Consider the following 17,826-nt stretch of genomic DNA (forward strand, 5'->3'; position numbering starts at 1 on the left):
CACTCCTGTTCCTTGTTGTTCTACAGGCACAAGCTCTATGGCCCCTTTTTTCAGCATGGAGATGACTTCTTGCTGCAATAGGTGCAGATGCTCTGCGGACATAGGACGGTGCCGTGGGGGTATGTTGGGTGGAGTGGAAGTGAGCTCTAGACAATAGCCGTGTTGTATAAGTTGTCTCACCCACCTGTCTGTGGTTATACTTTCCCAGACTGGCAGGAACTGCTGGAGTCTCCCCCCGACCGGTGTTATATGGGTGGGGGGCAGTGACAAGACGTCACTGCTTGTTAGTGGCGGAGGATCTGGCGTTATTATTTCCACGTCCTCTGCCTTTGGTGCTGCTACCACGGTATCCACCCCTATTGTTCTTGTTATAGGGGGTCTGCGTGCCTCCTTTGTTGTACTGTGCCTGTTGTGACGCTTGTCCTCTTGAGGTTCCCCTGTTACCGGAGCGACGAAAGGAACCGCCCCTGAACTGCTGAGACTGCAGAGCCCCCATGGATTTGGCAGTTTCAGTGTCCTTTTTAATCTTCTCAAGAGTGGTGTCTACTTCTGGGCCAAAGAGGAAGTCAGGGTTTACTGGCTGATTGAGCAGGTTAGTCTGGATTTCTGATTTAAAACCAGAGATTCGGAGCCAAGCATGCCTTCTTAGCATAACGCTAGTGTTAATGGCCCTAGCTGCTGTGTCTGCTGCATCCAACGCGCACTTAATGGACGCGTTGGAGATTAACTTGCCCTCCTGTATAAGCATTTCTGCTCCCTCCTTATAGGTATCTGGCAGGTGTTGAAGGAGCTGCTCTAAAGTGTCGTAGTGTGCCCTGTCATATCTTGCTAACAGGGCTTGGGTGCTGGAGATCCTCCAAATATTAGCAGCTTGAGCAGCCACACGTTTCCCAGAGGCTTCGAAAATCTTGGATTCCTTGTCCGGGGGAGGAGCATCACCCGTTGTTTGCGAGTTTGCTCTCTTGCGAGCATTAGCTACCACTAAGGAGTCCAGGGGGAGTTGGCCCTTGATGTAGGTAGGGTCCATGGGCGCAGGCCGGTACTTCCGTTCAATTCTTGGGTTCACCACTCTTGCTTTAGTGGGCTCTTTAAAAATGTCAGTGGCATATTTGAGCACACCTTTGAGCATAGGTAGAGTCTCTGACGTGGAGAATGTATCAAAAAGGAAGTCCTCCTCCACAGGGTCAGCGTGCATATCAACGTCATGGTTATGTGCCGCCCTTTCAATGAGCGCGTTGAACGCAGCAGTGTCCTCAGCAGGGGAAGTTTTGACTGCATATGGCTGAGTGTCAGGGGTGGTGTGAGGTTCATCGGGGTCAACAGTGTCAGACCATGGCTGGGACTCATCTTGATCAGTGTCCATGGGGTAGTTAAACGGCTCTTCATTGTCCCCTTCCTCCACATCCTCAGTGACCATGGTAGGTGAGTAGGAATAGCCTCGCCCATATGTGTGTATAGGCTCAAAAAGAATTGGAGAGGTAGTGTAGTCTCTCTTTTTTTTTAGTGGTATTTTGTAAGGCTCCATAGGTGTTTCAGGTCTGATTTTCCGTTTGTAAACGGTGAGCCTGCCTGATTCTGAGTCAATGTAGAACTTTGACTGTTCGTCGTAGCTCGGTGGCTGGAACTGAACTTGTTCGGTTCGAGGTTGGTCAGGGGCAGCTACTGACGGGTACTGGGATGAGTCTGTAGCTTTTTGGACTTGCCCAGCCTTAGGTCTTGCTGTTGGGGGGAGTCTGTATTTGATAGGCACCAAAGTCGTTGGCGACGGACCGACTTGCTTCGAAGACTTCGGCTTCGATCCGCTCGACTCGGATTGGTCTGCGTGCTTGCGCTGTTTCGTCGACTCGACGCGTTGCTGCGTAGCAGGGACGCTTGTGCTGGTGGCGGAGGTGTGTTCCTTCGAGCCGATGGTGGTTTTTGGCTCGAAGGCCTTGACAAGCTGCGGCTTCTGGACTTTCAGGTCGACGGCCTTTTGGGCCTTGAGCCCCTTAGAAGAGTCGCCATCTTTGGAGCTGGGCTTCGACGCCGACGTGAGCATGACGTGTTTAACGGCAGACACAGTCTTCGTCGCTCCGATCTTTGGGTCGACGCCCCCTGTCGATTCCGAGGGGTCGAGCACCTGTTTTGACTTGGGCGGCTCCGAAGTCTGCTTCCAACAGTTTCGGTTTCGATTTTGGATCTTTTGGTTTCGGTTTTGATTTCTCCACTAAGAGTGGTCGATCGACCGATGGCTCATTAGAAATGTTCTTAGTCTGGCCTTGAAGCGGGACTATAGAACGGAGATAAAGATCTTGGCTAAGGCCTTCCGGCGATGCCTCGACCTGAGCCGTGGAAGAGTGTGTGTGAGGCCCCGCTACTGCGGTTGGGCCCAGGTCCTCGCTTGAGTCGTCGTCGACGGCTCCAAGAGGTTGTGCGTCGTCTCCTACCTCGACGATGTCTTCATCATGGACGTAGAGTTGTTCCTCGTCCTCATTATAGGTGGAGTCGTGTTCCGACGCGGGGTCCGATTGTTCAGGTACGTCGCCTTGTACATTTTCGGCGTCGTCCCCACCGAAGATGTTTTCTGGGTCTGGTGCGCTGACTGTCGAGCAGCGCATCGAAGACGGAGAGTTTTCTTCGACCTGGACTTCGAACAGGCCATGCAGCTGGCCTCGTCGTGATCCGGTGAGAGGTATTTGTTGCACACCGGGTGCACGTCGATGTGGGGATATTTAGAGTTACAGACGGGGCATCGTCGAAGGGCCTTGGCGTCGAAGACCAAAAAAGTCTTTCGAAGTAGAGTTCAAAGAACAGGAAGCTAGAAGGCACCGAACGAAAGACAATACCGACGCCCCTAAGGCCTTTTGGCCTCGAAAAAGAGTAACTACTACAAATTCCGAACTTGAGCTAAGAAGTACATCCGAACCCAATGGCGGAAAAAAACTATCTGAGCATGGAGGGGATGCCCATGCGCACTGTAGTCCAGGGAGGAGCCACCTATCTTGTGATACTTCGAAGACTCTTCCAGGACAAGTCTTCGACAACAGGACAACAATGTGCAATCATCCGGACCAAACACTAGGCGGCGATCTATGCATAGATATAAATTCAGCAGCCCACATGCCTCGAACAGAAGATAACCATGCAGCTGTGACAGGTACCGGGGAGGAGGGTGGGCGATATGAATGTCAGCAGCCCTACATGCCAAGAACAGATGCATACTGGTAAGTAGCATTTGCCGTTCGAGGCATGTGGGCTGCTGAATTCATATCTTAGCATAGACTGTGTAGCAGTTTCTCCTCTAGCGGTGGTCGCCTGTATCAGCTGCAGTGGTTTGAAAAATAGTTTTAAGGACAGCCTGGCCCATAGCAGCTTGTTGCTTAGCTTGCACGTCAACACAGTAGTGTTTAATAAAAGTGTGTATGGTAGAACATGTTGCTGCCCTACATATTTCCTAGGAAAGCCATGGATGCCCCCATTTTACGCATTGAGTTGGCTTTTGGGGGAACTGTTAAAGTGCGCTCTGCCTTTTGATAGCATATTTGAACGCATTTAACTATCCATCTGGCTATTCCGGTCTTAGAAATGGGATTACCCTTATGTTGTGGTGAAAATGCGACGAATAGTTGCTTTGTCTTTCTGAATGATTTTGTTCTGTCAACGTAATATAACAGAGCTCTTTTAACGTCTAGTGTGTGCAGAGCTCTTTCAGCCACGGATTGCGGATTCTGAAAGAAAACTGGCAATTCTATGGACTGATTGATGTGGAAAGTGGATATAACTTTTGGCATACATTTTGGGTTCGTACGAAGCACTACCTCATTGTGGTGTATTTGCATGAAAGGTTCCTGAATGGTTAGTGCCTGTAGTTCACTCACTCGCCTGAGGGAGGTAATAGCAATTAAAAATGCCACCTTCCATGTTAAGAATTGTAGTTCACATGAATGAAGTGGTTCGAAGGGTGGTTCCATGAGTCTGGTCAGTACTATGTTTAAGTTCCAGACTGGAGAAGGTGGATGCTTTGGTGGGATAATTCTTTTAAGTCCCACCATAAAAGCTTTGATAGGTGGGATTCTGAATAGGGAGACGTGTTGTCTGTTTTGAAGATATGCTGCTATAGCAGCGAGGTGTAGCCTTATAGATGAGTATGCTAGGTTACATCTTTGAAGATGTAGCAAGTAACAGATTAAATTTTGAATGGAGGCATCCAATGGATTGATTTGGTTATTATTACAATAAATAACAAATCTTTTCCATTTAGCTGCGTAACATGCTCTGGCAGTGGGACGCCTTGCTTCTTTGATAATGTTCATACAATCTGGAGGCAAGTTAAGATGTCCGAACTCTAAGACTTCAGGAGACAGATCGCTAGGTTCATCTGATTGGGAGCTGGGTGCCTGATTTCTCCATTGTTCTGAGTTAGCAGTTGTGGTGAGAGGCACAGTCTTTGGTGAGGAACTACTGAGAGTTCTAGTAGCGTTGTGTACCATGGCTGTCTTGCCCATGTGGTAGCAACCAGGATCATTGTGAGTGACTGTTGCCTTAGCTTGCGTGCCACTAATGGAATCATTGGGGTTGGTGGAAAAGCGTATGCAAATCTGCCTGACCAGTTCATCCATATCGCATTGCCTTGTGCCAATGGGTGTGGGAACCTGGCGGCGAAGGATGGGCATTTTGAGTTTTCGTTTGTGGCAAACAGATCTATGTCTGGATGTCCCCACTTTTGGAAGAATGGTTGGAGAACTTGAGGATGAATCTCCCATTCGTGTATTTGCAGATTGTGTCGGCTTAGTAGGTCTGCTATCTGGTTGTCTATCCCTGGGAGGTGTTCTGCCAGGAGATAAATGTTCTGAGGAATTGCCCACTTCCATATGCTCTGTGCGAGGTGAAATAGTTGCAGAGAGTGTGTGCCCCCCTGTTTTTGTTTGTAGTACATGGCTGTCATGTTGTCCGTCCGGATTAAGACAGTCTTGTTGCGCAAGTATTTCTGCAAAGCTCTCATTGCTAGGAATACTGCTAGTAGCTCTAAGACCTTGGACTGTATATTGAAGGAGATGGGCTCCCCAACCTGTCAGTGATGCGTCCGCTGTTAATACTACCTGTGGAACCGGCTCTTGGAACAGTCGCCCCTTGGAAAGGTTTTGTGGGTTCCACCAATGCAGAGAGCGGTAAGTGCGACTGTCTACCAACTTTAGTTGTCCTTGAGCTTGGTTCCACTGGCGTGCTAGGCATTCTTGTAAGGGACGCATTTGAAACCGAGTATGAGGGACGATGAATATGCAGGAGGCCATCATACCTATGAGCTGCATGAACACTCGAGCTGGCAGGGAGTGTTGTGGCTGAAATTTTTGAATGAGAGATTGTATGCTGGCTATCCTGGCAGGGTTTGGATATGCCTTTGCTACTGAGGTGTCTATTGTTGCTCCCAGATATTGCTGTATGTGGGAGGGTTGCAGATGTGATTTTGGGTAAATTATTGAAAATCCTAGATTGTGCAGTAGCTGGATTGTCTGAGAGGTATGGCTGGCACACTGTACGTACGAGTTGGCTTTTATGAGCCAATCGTCGAGGTAGGGGAACACATGGATGTGTTGACTTCTGAGGTGTGCTGCCACTACTGCTAGGCATTTTGTAAACACCCGTGGTGCTGTGGTTACCCCGAAGGGGAGGACTTTGAATTGATAGTGCTGACCTTCTATTGTGAACCTGAGGTATTTCCTGTGAGCTGGTTGTATGGATATGTAAAAGTATGCATCCTTGAGGTCTAATGTTGCGAGGAAGTCGTTTTGCTGGAGTAGTGGGAGTACCTGTTGTGTGGAAGGGTATGCTCAGATGTGAGTCCCTTGCTCACTGCACCATCAGGATTCAAGCAAGCCGGGCCGAAGACGGCTGTAATGCCAGAAACCGGTCCCCGGAAGCTTGTTTCCTTTCCAGTAAAGAATTGGCTTGGTAGTTTGGTCTGCCCTGTTCCCATGATGCACTGGGACAGGGTCAGACTAATTTGCATGTAGCCAGGTTCTGAACTGGGATGGTGCAGTGAGCTAAAAAACGGTGATGGATCAAGCCCTGATCTTTTGACTGGGTAGGAGTGTTCTGCTTAATTCAGATACTCTGTCCATCACCACCCCCTTTTTGAATCGTTTTGGCCACCACAAGTGTGGAAGGGTATGCTCAGATGTGAGTCCTTTGCTCACTGCACCATCAGGATTCAAGCAAGCCGGGCCGAAGACGGCTGTAATGCCAGAAACCGGTCCCCGGAAGCTTGCTTCCTTTCCAGTAAAGAATTGGCTTGGTAGTTTGGTCTACCCTGTTCCCATGATGCACTGGGCCAGGGTCAGACTAATTTGCATGTAGCCAGGTTCTGAACTGGGATGGTGTAGTGAGCTAAAAAACGGTGATGGATCAAGCCCATATCTTTTGACTGGGTAGGAGTGTTCTGCTTAATTCAGATACTCTGTCCATCACCACCCCCTTTTTGAATCGTTTTGGCCACCACAAGTGTGGAAGGGTATGCTCAGATGTGAGTCCCTTGCTCACTGCACCATCAAGATTCAAGCAAGCCGGGCCGAAGACGGCTGTAATGCCAGAAACCGGTCCCCGGAAGCTTGTTTCCTTTCCAGTAAAGAATTGGCTTGGTAGTTTGGTCTGCCCTGTTCCCATGATGCACTGGGCCAGGGTCAGACTAATTTGCATGTAGCCAGGTTCTGAACTGGGATGGTGCAGTGAGCTAAAAAACGGTGATGGATCAAGCCCTGATCTTTTGACTGGGTAGGAGTGTTCTGTTTAATTCAGATACTCTGTCCATCACCACCCCCTTTTTGAATCGTTTTGGCCACCAAAAGTGTGGAAGGGTATGCTCAGATGTGAGTCCCTTGCTCACTGCACCATCAGGATTCAAGCAAGCCGGGCCGAAGACGGCTGTAATGCCAGAAACCAGTCCCCGGAAGCTTGTTTCCTTTCCAGTAAAGAATTGGCTTGGTAGTTTGGTCTGCCCTGTTCCCATGATGCACTGGGCCAGGGACAGACTAATTTGCATGTAGCCAGGTTCTGAACTGGGATGGTGCAGTGAGCTAAAAAACGGTGATGGATCAAGCCCTGATCTTTTGACTGGGTAGGAGTGTTCTGCTTAATTCAGATACTCTGTCCATCACCACCCCCTTTTTGAAGCATTTCTAGTCGAGCAGCTCTTCGGTTCCGGATAGTCTTTTTGGACCGGAACAGAGCACAAGCTGGACAGTGTTCTTCGCTGTGCTCCAGAGATAGGCACCTTTTGCATACTCTATGTTTGTCGCTGTGTAGAGATTTGGCTCCACACTCTGGGCATTTTTTAAACGGGGTCCTTTCCATCAGCAGGAGGTCCACGTGGCGTTGAAAAGGCCCAATGGCCCGCGTCGACGACCGGAGAGAAATGGAAGTTTTGTCGAGTCGAGGGATAGCGAGCGGAAACAATACCGTCGAATGTAGAAGGTTTTAGCAATAGAAAGTTGGAAAACTTCGGTCCCGAAGTTGGAGCTGTCGAAGTGCATCCAAACCCAATGGCGGAAAAAAAAAATCTGAAGATGGAGAAGATGCCCATGCGCGCACTGTAGTCCAGGGGAGGAGTCACCTATCTCGTGATACTTCAAAGACTCTTCCTAGACAACAAGGTGCAAACATCCAGACCCAACACTAGGCAGCGATCTATGCTAAGATATAAATTCAGCAGCCCACATGCCTCGAACCTGCATTTTGTCCAGAACAGTGCAGATGAAAGGAAACTACTGCTTTGGCTGGTTCTTGTGATTTCAACGTATTGTTTCTCATTGGAAACAGCCATTGTTAAGCTTGCAGAATGTCTACAGTTCTTAAATTGAGGGTTTAGGGCAGCGGCAGATAAAATATCCTCACCAGTTCGGCCGACTTAAAGAATGGCAACATACATCTTAATACTACCTTCGAGTCATAAATTCAAACACAAATAGACTACCTACATGAATCACATTTAAATTGGATGTTTGTAAATTTATCACTTGTGGACATCCTAAAAACCTAGCGCAGCCTAGCACCCATGGGAAAATAATAAACAACCCTGTACCATCCAGTCAAAAGATAACTAGGAGGGCAGGGAAACTGGGTGAGACCTATGCATTTATGAAGTTGGATTCTGAGCACAGCAGTTATTTTTTTAACAGCTGCAGTATGCCCAGTCCCGTCTCAAAGTGCAGAAATATAAGGATTGCAAGAATACAAGTTCATGAAAGCCATCATATCCTGCAAAGGAATATGCATAATCCATAATCTCAGGCAATAATGGCACTAGTTGATTGATCAACATAACGGAGCTAAACAGTCTAGATTACATGGATTCAACTCAAGACCCACAGATTAGCACTACTGCTCATCATCATGTTCAGAATTGTGTTTCCCATCTTAAAAAGCTTTGGAAAAAGCCAAAAGGTTTTGACTATGCGAGAGCTATAGGCTCTGTCAATGTTTTTTGGCCATGTTGTATAGCATCCCATACTACCACCACAGGGGCATTCTCCCTATTATCTTCCTTGAATACCGTTATCCAATTGTTTATGTGCCTGACGCATTCTCTATTGGCCAATAATGCCTGCTCAAAAGTCCTTGTTGAAGCTTTTCTCAAAAGCCCCTGTGTTATCTCCAATACCAGAAGATTATGATCAGAGATGACTTGAGTACATTTTTCGATTTTACAATTTTGAAGCAAGCCATTGGAAATAAAAAGAAAAAATCTAAAAGTGCATGTTTCCTAAGTGGGGCAGAAAAATGAAAGAATCCTGGGTCTGCTACTTTAACCGTGTTCTAGATATCCATAAGTTCATGATCTCTCCCCATATAGTACAATGATTTGAACAACCAAGGTTTCTGACTCAGAGGAATTGACACCTGCTTCCAGCGATCCTCACCCCAAGTGAATATTAAAATCACCGCAGACAGTGATCGGGGTAGGCCAGAGCATCAGTTCTTTATTCAACCAATCAAAAATTTTGGGATCATCAGTGGCGGGTCTATTTACCGAGCACACCGTAAATACCCTATCCAGATAATAACACCGGGTGATCACCCACCTGCCAAAGCTATCAGTACGAGTTTGTTTTAACCTAAAAAGATTCCTTTGTGCGAACATGGCTACCCCTCAAGTCCTTGTACCTTGGGATGTACATCCAATCACATACAAGCCCACAGAATCTAACTGTTGTTTACTTACCCCTTCAATGTGTGTTTCCAGCAGACTCAGAATGTCAGCTTGTAGTATCAACAGATCTAAGGAGGCCCTTTTCCTCTTAAGACTGTCATTACTCCTGGTAATATTCAGGGTAGATATATGGATCTTACCCATAGCATAATCTCCGATAGATCACAAACCAGTTGCTCCTTCCTTTTAAGTTCAACACGTAAAAATGACCTGTCCTAAAGTATGCATTGCTGCTCTCTGCTTTCCCTGTATGTATTAGTCCTATTCACAATAGCACCAAGTATTCCAAATGTATACCTCTCTTCTAGTGTTGAAACCAACCCACCCTCCAGAATCCCCATCAGAACCAACTCTCCCTTCCCACCATCCCACCCCACACAGACCACACCTCCCCAACTCCGCTCCGCAACCGCCACCACCACAAAGTAGTCCGGTCAAGCATAACCTGAGAGATGGCTTCTGTTATCACTCCAATGATCCTACCCCCAGCGCACAGACCAGGAGGACATCTTTATTCATTAAGGAGGGAAATCTAGAAAGGGGTATGAGCGAGTAAACCCCCCCATTCTCCGATAAGAAAAAAACCCAACTAACAGCTCCCCACAAAACCAGCCTAAGAAAGAGAGATTTTTTGTTTGTTGCAGAAAAACCCATTTAGCAGGAGTCTGAGCCCTACGATACTGAGGTTAGCACAATGGTATATAGACTCTCCCCACTTCAAAGTGATTTCCTGATGACCCTGGAATCTTGATAGCTGACCCTGAAGAGAGTTCTTGTATATACTTCTTGGCTTTAATTTCGAATGTCCGAATCTTTCCTCTGATGTTAACTTTCAGACAAGCTGGATTCATTAGGAACACTTCCCAATCAAGAAGCTGAAATGGTGTATTGTGTTACCTCAGACGCCATTTTCTCTCCACAGTGGCATGACAAAAATCAGGCCATACAAAAAAGCTATGACCGTCATCTAGCATCGGGAAGGACCTTTTCAAAAATTGCTTGTAGCAGTAAAAAGTTGCCAAAATACAACAGAATAGCTCTAGGTTTGTCTCCTAGCCAACACTGTGAGGTCCGGGAAGGTCCCCTTCAACAGGTTCAGCATGAAATCTTTGATGTCGATCCCTTGCGCTCCCTGCTGCTACCCCCAAAAATGTCTGATTATTTCTCTGCAGCCGTTTTTCAAAGTCATCCATTTTCCGCATTACATCCATCAGTTGTGACAGCTTCACTCTGGCATTTCATTGCACTGATATCCATTTCCAATGCAGAAGCTCGCTCCTCTTCAGAGGAAATCCTGTCACAGATCTCAGATTTTTTTTAACTAATTTTCCTGAATGCCCCTGTAGTTTTTCAGTGGCTAGCCTGGCTTTTTGACTGTCCCTATGAGACTCTTCTTATAGTTTCTTTATAAAGCTGTAAATGAGTCTCAACGAGGGCTCCCTGTATTTTCAGATATGACTGCAGAGACCAGTCAAGTCATTGTCCCATGCCCCTCATGCTCGTCAGCATAAACCTGCTGGGTTGCAGAGTAGTTCCATTTCAGGGTTTGTGCATTCTGGGGGACTCTCTCTGATGCACACCCTCCCTTTCTGAATCTTCTCTTTACAATTCCTATGCGACCTTGCCTTACTTGCTGCTGAAAACAGCTCATCTGGAGCGCTATAAAAACTGTCACCTGACCCCCAGGAATGTAGATCGGCTTCAGACTCACTGTCATTTGCATCTGAAGTTACTGATTCCTCAGTGAGGGAGAATAACCTTTCCCCATGATCCGGGGAACCCATAGTGACTACTAAGCCTCCAACGCTTGTTTCAGGAGGGCCTGCACCTAGTACTTTTTTTGCGGTGCCAATTCATGTTTTTTGAATATTTTCTGGTTAGTCCACATCCCTTAGTCATGCCACTCCGTTCTCTACCTTCCAACAGAGAGCTGGAATCTGCGTGCCAGCCAGACCCAAACCTGTACCCTCATTCAGCCCACGAATGTTGGGAGGAGAAGGATTGTTAGAGATGATTTAGGGAGCCTTTTAGCACCAACCCCTGGGGAGAGGAAGGGAGATTTCATGGAGAGAAAGAATAAAGCTGCATAGGGTGAAAGGGGAAAAAGTGCATCTCACAGCACTGCAAATTTTATGAGTGGAGATTAGAATCCTTGTTTGGGTTTGAAACGCAGACAGTTGTCTATACGTTTTTGTGGTTTCGCCTGAGTGTTAGGTAGGCCTGGTTCGGGCAATAGGCTGGGAGCTGCAGGACAGTTGGTTAAAGCATTGTTAGTCCTTTGTACACTCCTGCACGGCAGCTGTACTACAGCCGTGTGGTGTCTTCTTGAAAGATAACAAACACTCAAGGAATGCAACTGTAAATATGATTTGGGGCCCCCTGCTCAAAACAAATCTGAATTTATTATCCATTTCAGGTCACTCATGCCCACTGCAACAATGGTCAGATAGTTGACAACCTTCTTCATTGGCCAGCCTTGATCTGGGCCCAACCCTGCAAAAAAATGTCCCTTTCTCAGGCTGACACCAGAGAAGGAGATGAATCAGCAGCCTAAAAAAGCCTGCTGCATTTGGTGCAGTGGACAAGTGCCTCAACCTTTGAGCCTTCGCATATGCCTGTCTGTATAGGACTGATATTCAAAGTGAGGTGGCAGCAGGCTATGATTGCACTGGTCTGACAGCAGTTTCACAAGGATGCAGTCAGAAAAAGAGCATACAATGCCAATCTTTACTGCACAGCAAGAGGTACATGCTGCATTAAGTCAAAGGTCTGTGCAACTGAATTGGTCCTATGCACTTTAAAAGGTTAACGAGCTTGCTAAATCTAACCAGAATCTAAAAGGTATTTTTCTTTATTCCTCACGATCTCTCAGATGAGGGCCACTTTGGTAGGACAGCCTGGGCTACCTAAAAATAAAACAGATTTTTTAAACCTCTATATAATCTGGGACAGTCCCAAAAGCTTAAGTAAGGAGGCCCCTAGGAGGATGGGTGCCCTGGGCCACAGCCCAATTTGCCCAAAGGCAAGCATTCCTAGGAAGCAAAATGGAGGGGTGGCAGGAAGGAGGGAGAAGGATGTGGCGCAATGGTCAAAGCTGCCAGCTTGAAGGAATTGGGCAACCAGGTTCGAGCCTCAGTGTTGCCTCATCAGGCTCTGATTCTGGGCAAAACAATCATTTGTGCCACCCGGGGGAAAAAATGAATGTGAATGTGTGCATTGTAACTGGTGCTCATGTAATACTCTTCAAATTGTTCTAGTCAACCTTGCGCTGCATGAAAATGTTTTTTTAAAGTAGAAGAAATAGTACCTCAATCACGATGTGAACAGCGGATACACACTAATTAGGATAACTCAATCTGTACTTGGGCCATGCTCCACACAAACAAAAGGGAATGATGCACAAACTGACACTGCTGATTTAGGAGGCAGCAAAGCAGAGTTAAAATGATGCCAATGAATGGTAGGTAATGGGCAGGCTAAGAGCCCCTTTTTAGGTTATGTTTTCTGTAAACACAATGGATCGTAGCCAAAGAGATAGCACATGTCCACTGTCTGCAGGAGAGACTTAAAAATTGTTATAATCAACCCTCATACTATCATTTGCAGCCTATGCTTTAGCTAGTGAGAATGCCACAAATAACTTATTCAGTCAAACACTTCTTAAATCATAAGCTCTCTTATTTTAGATTACCTGCATCGGTTTAGTCAATAGTTTTCTCTTGTAACTAGGTCCTATTTTGCATTTCTTTCAATTTAATTCTGAGTCTTGCTAAGCCAAAAGAAAATCTTTGAAAGATGCATTCTAATCTGAAACCTACTACACAGACTTGGAAAAAGGAGATCATCAACCTACCTCAATGATGAAAGATACATGTGATTGTACTCATTGATCAAGCTGAACTATAACGCGGAGTGCTACCTGGCGACTGTAGATCAACCAAGATGCAAGAAGGGACCATGTTGCCATCACAATAGAGGCACATTCTGCATAGTGAGCACAGTTGCTTACCTCAGCATGCACAACTCTAATCAAGAAGAACAGATGTTGCAGGGTTTTGGCTATGACCCCAAATTGTCTACATCTTTCCAGGAAGGACTCCAGAGAAGGCTCTATTCTGCGCTGCAACTTACTCCAGAAAAGCGTTAGCTCCCTGCAATAGAAAAATGAATGACTGAGGTTAATTATAGTATTTAAAAACACAATACAAAGAAATTAGGGACAAAATATAAATTCTGGAGGTTGCTTTGCAGAGGACTGGCTCAAGTCTCAATCACTGCACGCCAACTAATCCTTCAGAGACTGTACAATTGAGTACTATTAAAATAAGCAATAGTAACTCCTGTTATTTACACCATATGAAATCAACAGAAGTGGCATACAGAAAAAGGAGTTAGGCTGCAAACTTTTCAAAACCCAATGCAAGAACAGTAAAGTCCTATCAATAACCTAGACCCAAAGCATCATCCAACATACTGTTATGTCTCACTCTATCGCACCAGCAGGTGTTTATTTTTAATACATGTTATTGTTTTTTTGCGATAACAAAACAGAGACATCACAATATTTAGCTCACGCTCCCTGGCTAAAAACACAATCATGTAATCAACTGCTCTTCAGCCACGATTCCCTCCCACTTCCATTTCCGATGACATCCTAGGGCCGACATCATGCAACATTGAAGGCACAAAGCTCTTCATCTTATGACCCCATTCTGCGAGTCGTCAGGTCAAGTATGATACCTCCATAATCGGCCCGGTCTCCCCATATCTTCATATGTTTATGTGGGCAACCCCCAGCTTCATACACTGACCCTTCCATCCTCATACAGTGGTCAAGAGCCTTTCTCCAGCTTACCACCAAGGAATGTTCCTGATCCTTCCATTCCGGGGAGTGTCGTTCTTAGCGACCAATAATGCATCCAAAGAAATGCCATTTTGTTACTTAGTGCTATCCAGATCCACCATGATTTGTAGGAGCATCGTCTTGGGATTCTGTGGAAGTTGCCAACCCAACATCCTCTCGGCTGTGGAGAGAACCCCCTCCCAAAAAGGCACTATTACTCCACAGCTCCATACTTTGTGGAGCAATTCACTATCATGTATCAATCAATCTACCCTCCTGATCACAAGCAATGACAATTTAAAATTGGTGCAGTGCAGGTAGTGTCACTGAATAATTCATAACTGAGAGGTGGCCATGGTTTCTCTCGGATAGGAAAGTGCCTCTCTCTAGCCATGATCAGTTAATCAGCCCAGAATCCCTCCTAGGCCACATGGAGATGTGTGAAAGAGTCTGATGTATGCCAGCAGCAGGGTGCTGGAAGAGGTGAGTGTGCTGCCCTCAGTGAGCTTGCGGGTAGGGGGGCGAATGGCGCAGTTCTTCCCGGCTTGGGTTTCCCTCACAAACCATGCTTGGGTGCTGCAGACAGTCCAGGGCTTCCAGTTGGAGTTTCATGGCCGTCCATGTCAGCCATATCGTCCCCGCCCCATTACTTTCTCGCAGCAAGATGCAGAATTGGTGCGCGAAGAGGTATTCGCCCTCCTCCAAAAAGGGGCAATTTGCACGCGCGAGCATCCAGGGAGTTTCCTCAGCAATCTCTTTTTGGTCCACAAGGTCGACGGTGGCCGGCGGCCAGTCATCAATTTAAAAGAATTCAACGAATGGCTGGTATACCGACATTTCAAAATGGAGGGCATACACCTCCTTCGGGATGTGTTGCGCCCCTCCGATTGGATGCAAGTAGGGGGTCCCATTCCATCGTTAGGAAGGTTACTGGGAAAATGGAGAAGAGTGCTGGTCAAAGTGACCTGATTCATTAGATAGTTACAGCTGTGTTGGCTTAAAAATACAGCCACGCTTATAGCATGCATGTTCATACTATTTCATCACAAGCCATCATTAAAGCAACCATTGTGAATAAATCAACATTGTGGTCAAATACTGGCACACAGGATGATCGTCAAACCTGTGTGCCAGTATTTGACCACAATGTTGATTTATTCAATGGTTGCTTTAATGATGGCTTGTGATGAAATGACCAGCACTCTTCTCCATTTTCCCAGCAACCCACACACTCACCTTGCACTGACCCCACCTCCCCTTTCCACCCTCCCTGGGGCACGTTTGTTGTGTCGCTTGTGAACGAACAACTTTTTGATCAAGTAAATTGTGTATAAATTCTATGTTCTGATTCATTGTGATTAAATAACAGTGAATCTAAGTTGTATGTATTTTTTCTTCAACTTCTTTTCTTTTAATTCAACTTTTCTTCCTAACGGTTCTGTACTGGGACCCCCTACTTGTGTACTACTTTCCACCCTGGTCCCAGTGACTTTATTGGGTATACCCTTTTTGGTAACATACCATAACACACGTCCGATTGGATGGTCAGACTCGACCTGAAGGATGCGTACCTGACGGTGCCTATATTTCCCCCCCAACTGCGTTTTCTACAGTTCAGATGGGACGGTCAGGTTTACGAATTCACCACTCTCCCTTTCGGACTCTCCTCCGCTCCGTGGTGCTTCACGAAGGTCCTTCGGCAGGTAGTGGAGTTCCTGCGGGCGCGTGGTGCGAGGATGATCGTTTACCTGGATGACATGCTGTTTCTGTACTGGTGTCCCAAGCGGCTTTCGTCCCAGTTACAGACGACGGTCAACCTCCTTCAGGGGTTGGGATTCGTTATCAACGAAAAGAAGTCCCTCTTGGTCCTCGTCCAATGTGCAACCTTTTTGGGGTTCAACATAGACTCTGTGTCTTCCACTCTCAGTCTTCCTGCCAAGAAAATGGCAAAGATCAGGCACGAGCTACGTCAAACTCTGGCAAGGCCACAGATATCTCTGCGTCAGTTGGCACGGTTGGTCGGCCTTCTTTCATCTTCGATTCAGGCCGTATTCCTGGGGACCTTGCATTACCGAGCCATGCAGCGCCTGAAGGCGTATCATCTCAGGCAGGGACTTACGTACTCTCAGCTAATTCCGCTGTTGGAGGAAGTGAGGGACGAAAGGCAATGGTGGCTCACGCACATGGAGGCCTGGAATGGCAGCGTGATTTTCGGTTCAGCCCCAGACATAGTGATTGAGTTGGACGCCAGTTGTTCCGGATGGGGGCCAGGTGCGCAGAATTTTCCACAGGTGGCGCCTGGTCCACTCACGAGCAGTCATTGCACATCAACTGCTTGGAGTTACTAGCGGGGTCTTTTGCTGTTCAATGCTGGACGTAAGACAGGGTGCAATCGTGTGTCCTCCTCAGGATGGACAATGTCTCAGCGGTCCGGTATATCAATCACCTGGGGGGTACCAGATCCAAGATGCTGGCAGACCTAGCCAGGGATTTTTGCCACTTTTGCCTGGACCACCAGGTATCGGTCACAGCGGAGTACCTGCCGGGGCAGGAGAGCAAGGTGGCCGATTGGCACTCCTGTTACCTCCTAGTTGCCAGTGTGTGGAAGCTGGATCCTCAGGTTTTCTCCCTACTGTCGGAGAAGTGGGGTCCCTTCTCGGTGGATCTCTTTGCATCGCGCCTGGACCATCAACTTCCGAGGTTCTTCAGCTGGTGCCCGGACCTACTGGCGGAAGCGACAGATGCTTTCCTTCAGGATTGGTCGGGGGAGCAGGGGTATGCGTTCCCCCGTTTTCCATGATAACGCGAGTGTCCGCGCTGTTGCGGCGCTAGTTGACGGAGGTAGTGTTGATCACGCCATGGTGGAGGTCTCAAGTTTGGTTTCCGGTTCTTCTGGAACTTTCTTGGGATTTTACAATCCGACTCCCCCACTCTCCTCACATTCTGCTCAATCCCGACCTGGTTCCCCATCGGCTAGTCCAGGAGGGGTCTCTGAGGCTGATGGCCATGGAGGATTTCCGGTGTCGCTGGTCACTCCCAGGCCTTTCGGGAAAGGCTGAGGACCTGCTCTCCAAGGCATGGGCAGATAGCACGACGAGGAGATATAGGTCAGCCTGGCATCGATGGCGTTGTTGGTGTGTGCGATAGGGTTTTGATCCCGTGGGGGCAGATGTAGTCCACATCCTTAATTTTTTGGCGAGTTTGGCTGAGGAGGGTCTGGCCTATAGGTCAATTAACACCTTCTGTTCAGCGATCTCGGCTGGTCACATGATGGTGCAGGGTTCCCCATTAGGTGAACATCCCTTGGTGTGCCGGCTTTTTTCGCCTCTCGCTTCCCCGGAGCCACATTACTCGGTCCTCTGGGATGTGAACAGAGTTTTGAACCTTTTTCTGCCCTGGCAACCGAATAGGTTTCTTTCTCGTAAAGAAGTAACGGCCAAATTAGCAATGCTGTTGTGCCTGGTAACCTGCAGGCGTGTTTCGGATGTGCGAGCATTAGATATCTCGGCCAGAGTATTTTCACCGGACGGAGTGTCCTTCACAGTAAGTAGAAGAACTAAGTCCAACACAAGGGTTATTTCATATCAGGCTTTTCCAGACTCCCCTAAATTGTGTGTAGTGCAATGCCTCCTTGCTTACGAAGAAATGACTGATGATTCCGATAGCTGCGCAATGCATTGCGCAAGCCGTACAAGGCAGTTTCATCACCAACCATTGCCAGGTGGGTGCGTTGGGTAATGCAGGAGGCGGGATTGATACCAAGCAATTTGGTGCTCATTCAGCGAGAGGGACGATGGCCTCT

General features: G+C 47.3%; 1 protein-coding gene across 2 annotated transcripts in view; it reads right to left on the reverse strand.

Moving 5' to 3' along the window:
* The window catches only part of RLF (RLF zinc finger), a 320,814-nt gene that overhangs the window by 47,966 nt on the left and 255,022 nt on the right, over positions 1–17,826 (reverse strand). For both annotated transcript variants that reach the window (XM_078682707.1, XM_078682708.1), the window contains one exon: positions 13,191–13,332. In XM_078682707.1, coding sequence (XP_078538833.1) covers positions 13,191–13,332 — 142 coding nt within the window. The remainder of the gene's footprint in view (positions 1–13,190; positions 13,333–17,826) is intronic.

This window comes from Lissotriton helveticus, chromosome 3_1, assembly GCF_964261635.1.
Source record: "Lissotriton helveticus chromosome 3_1, aLisHel1.1, whole genome shotgun sequence".
Lineage (NCBI taxonomy): Eukaryota > Metazoa > Chordata > Amphibia > Caudata > Salamandridae > Lissotriton > Lissotriton helveticus.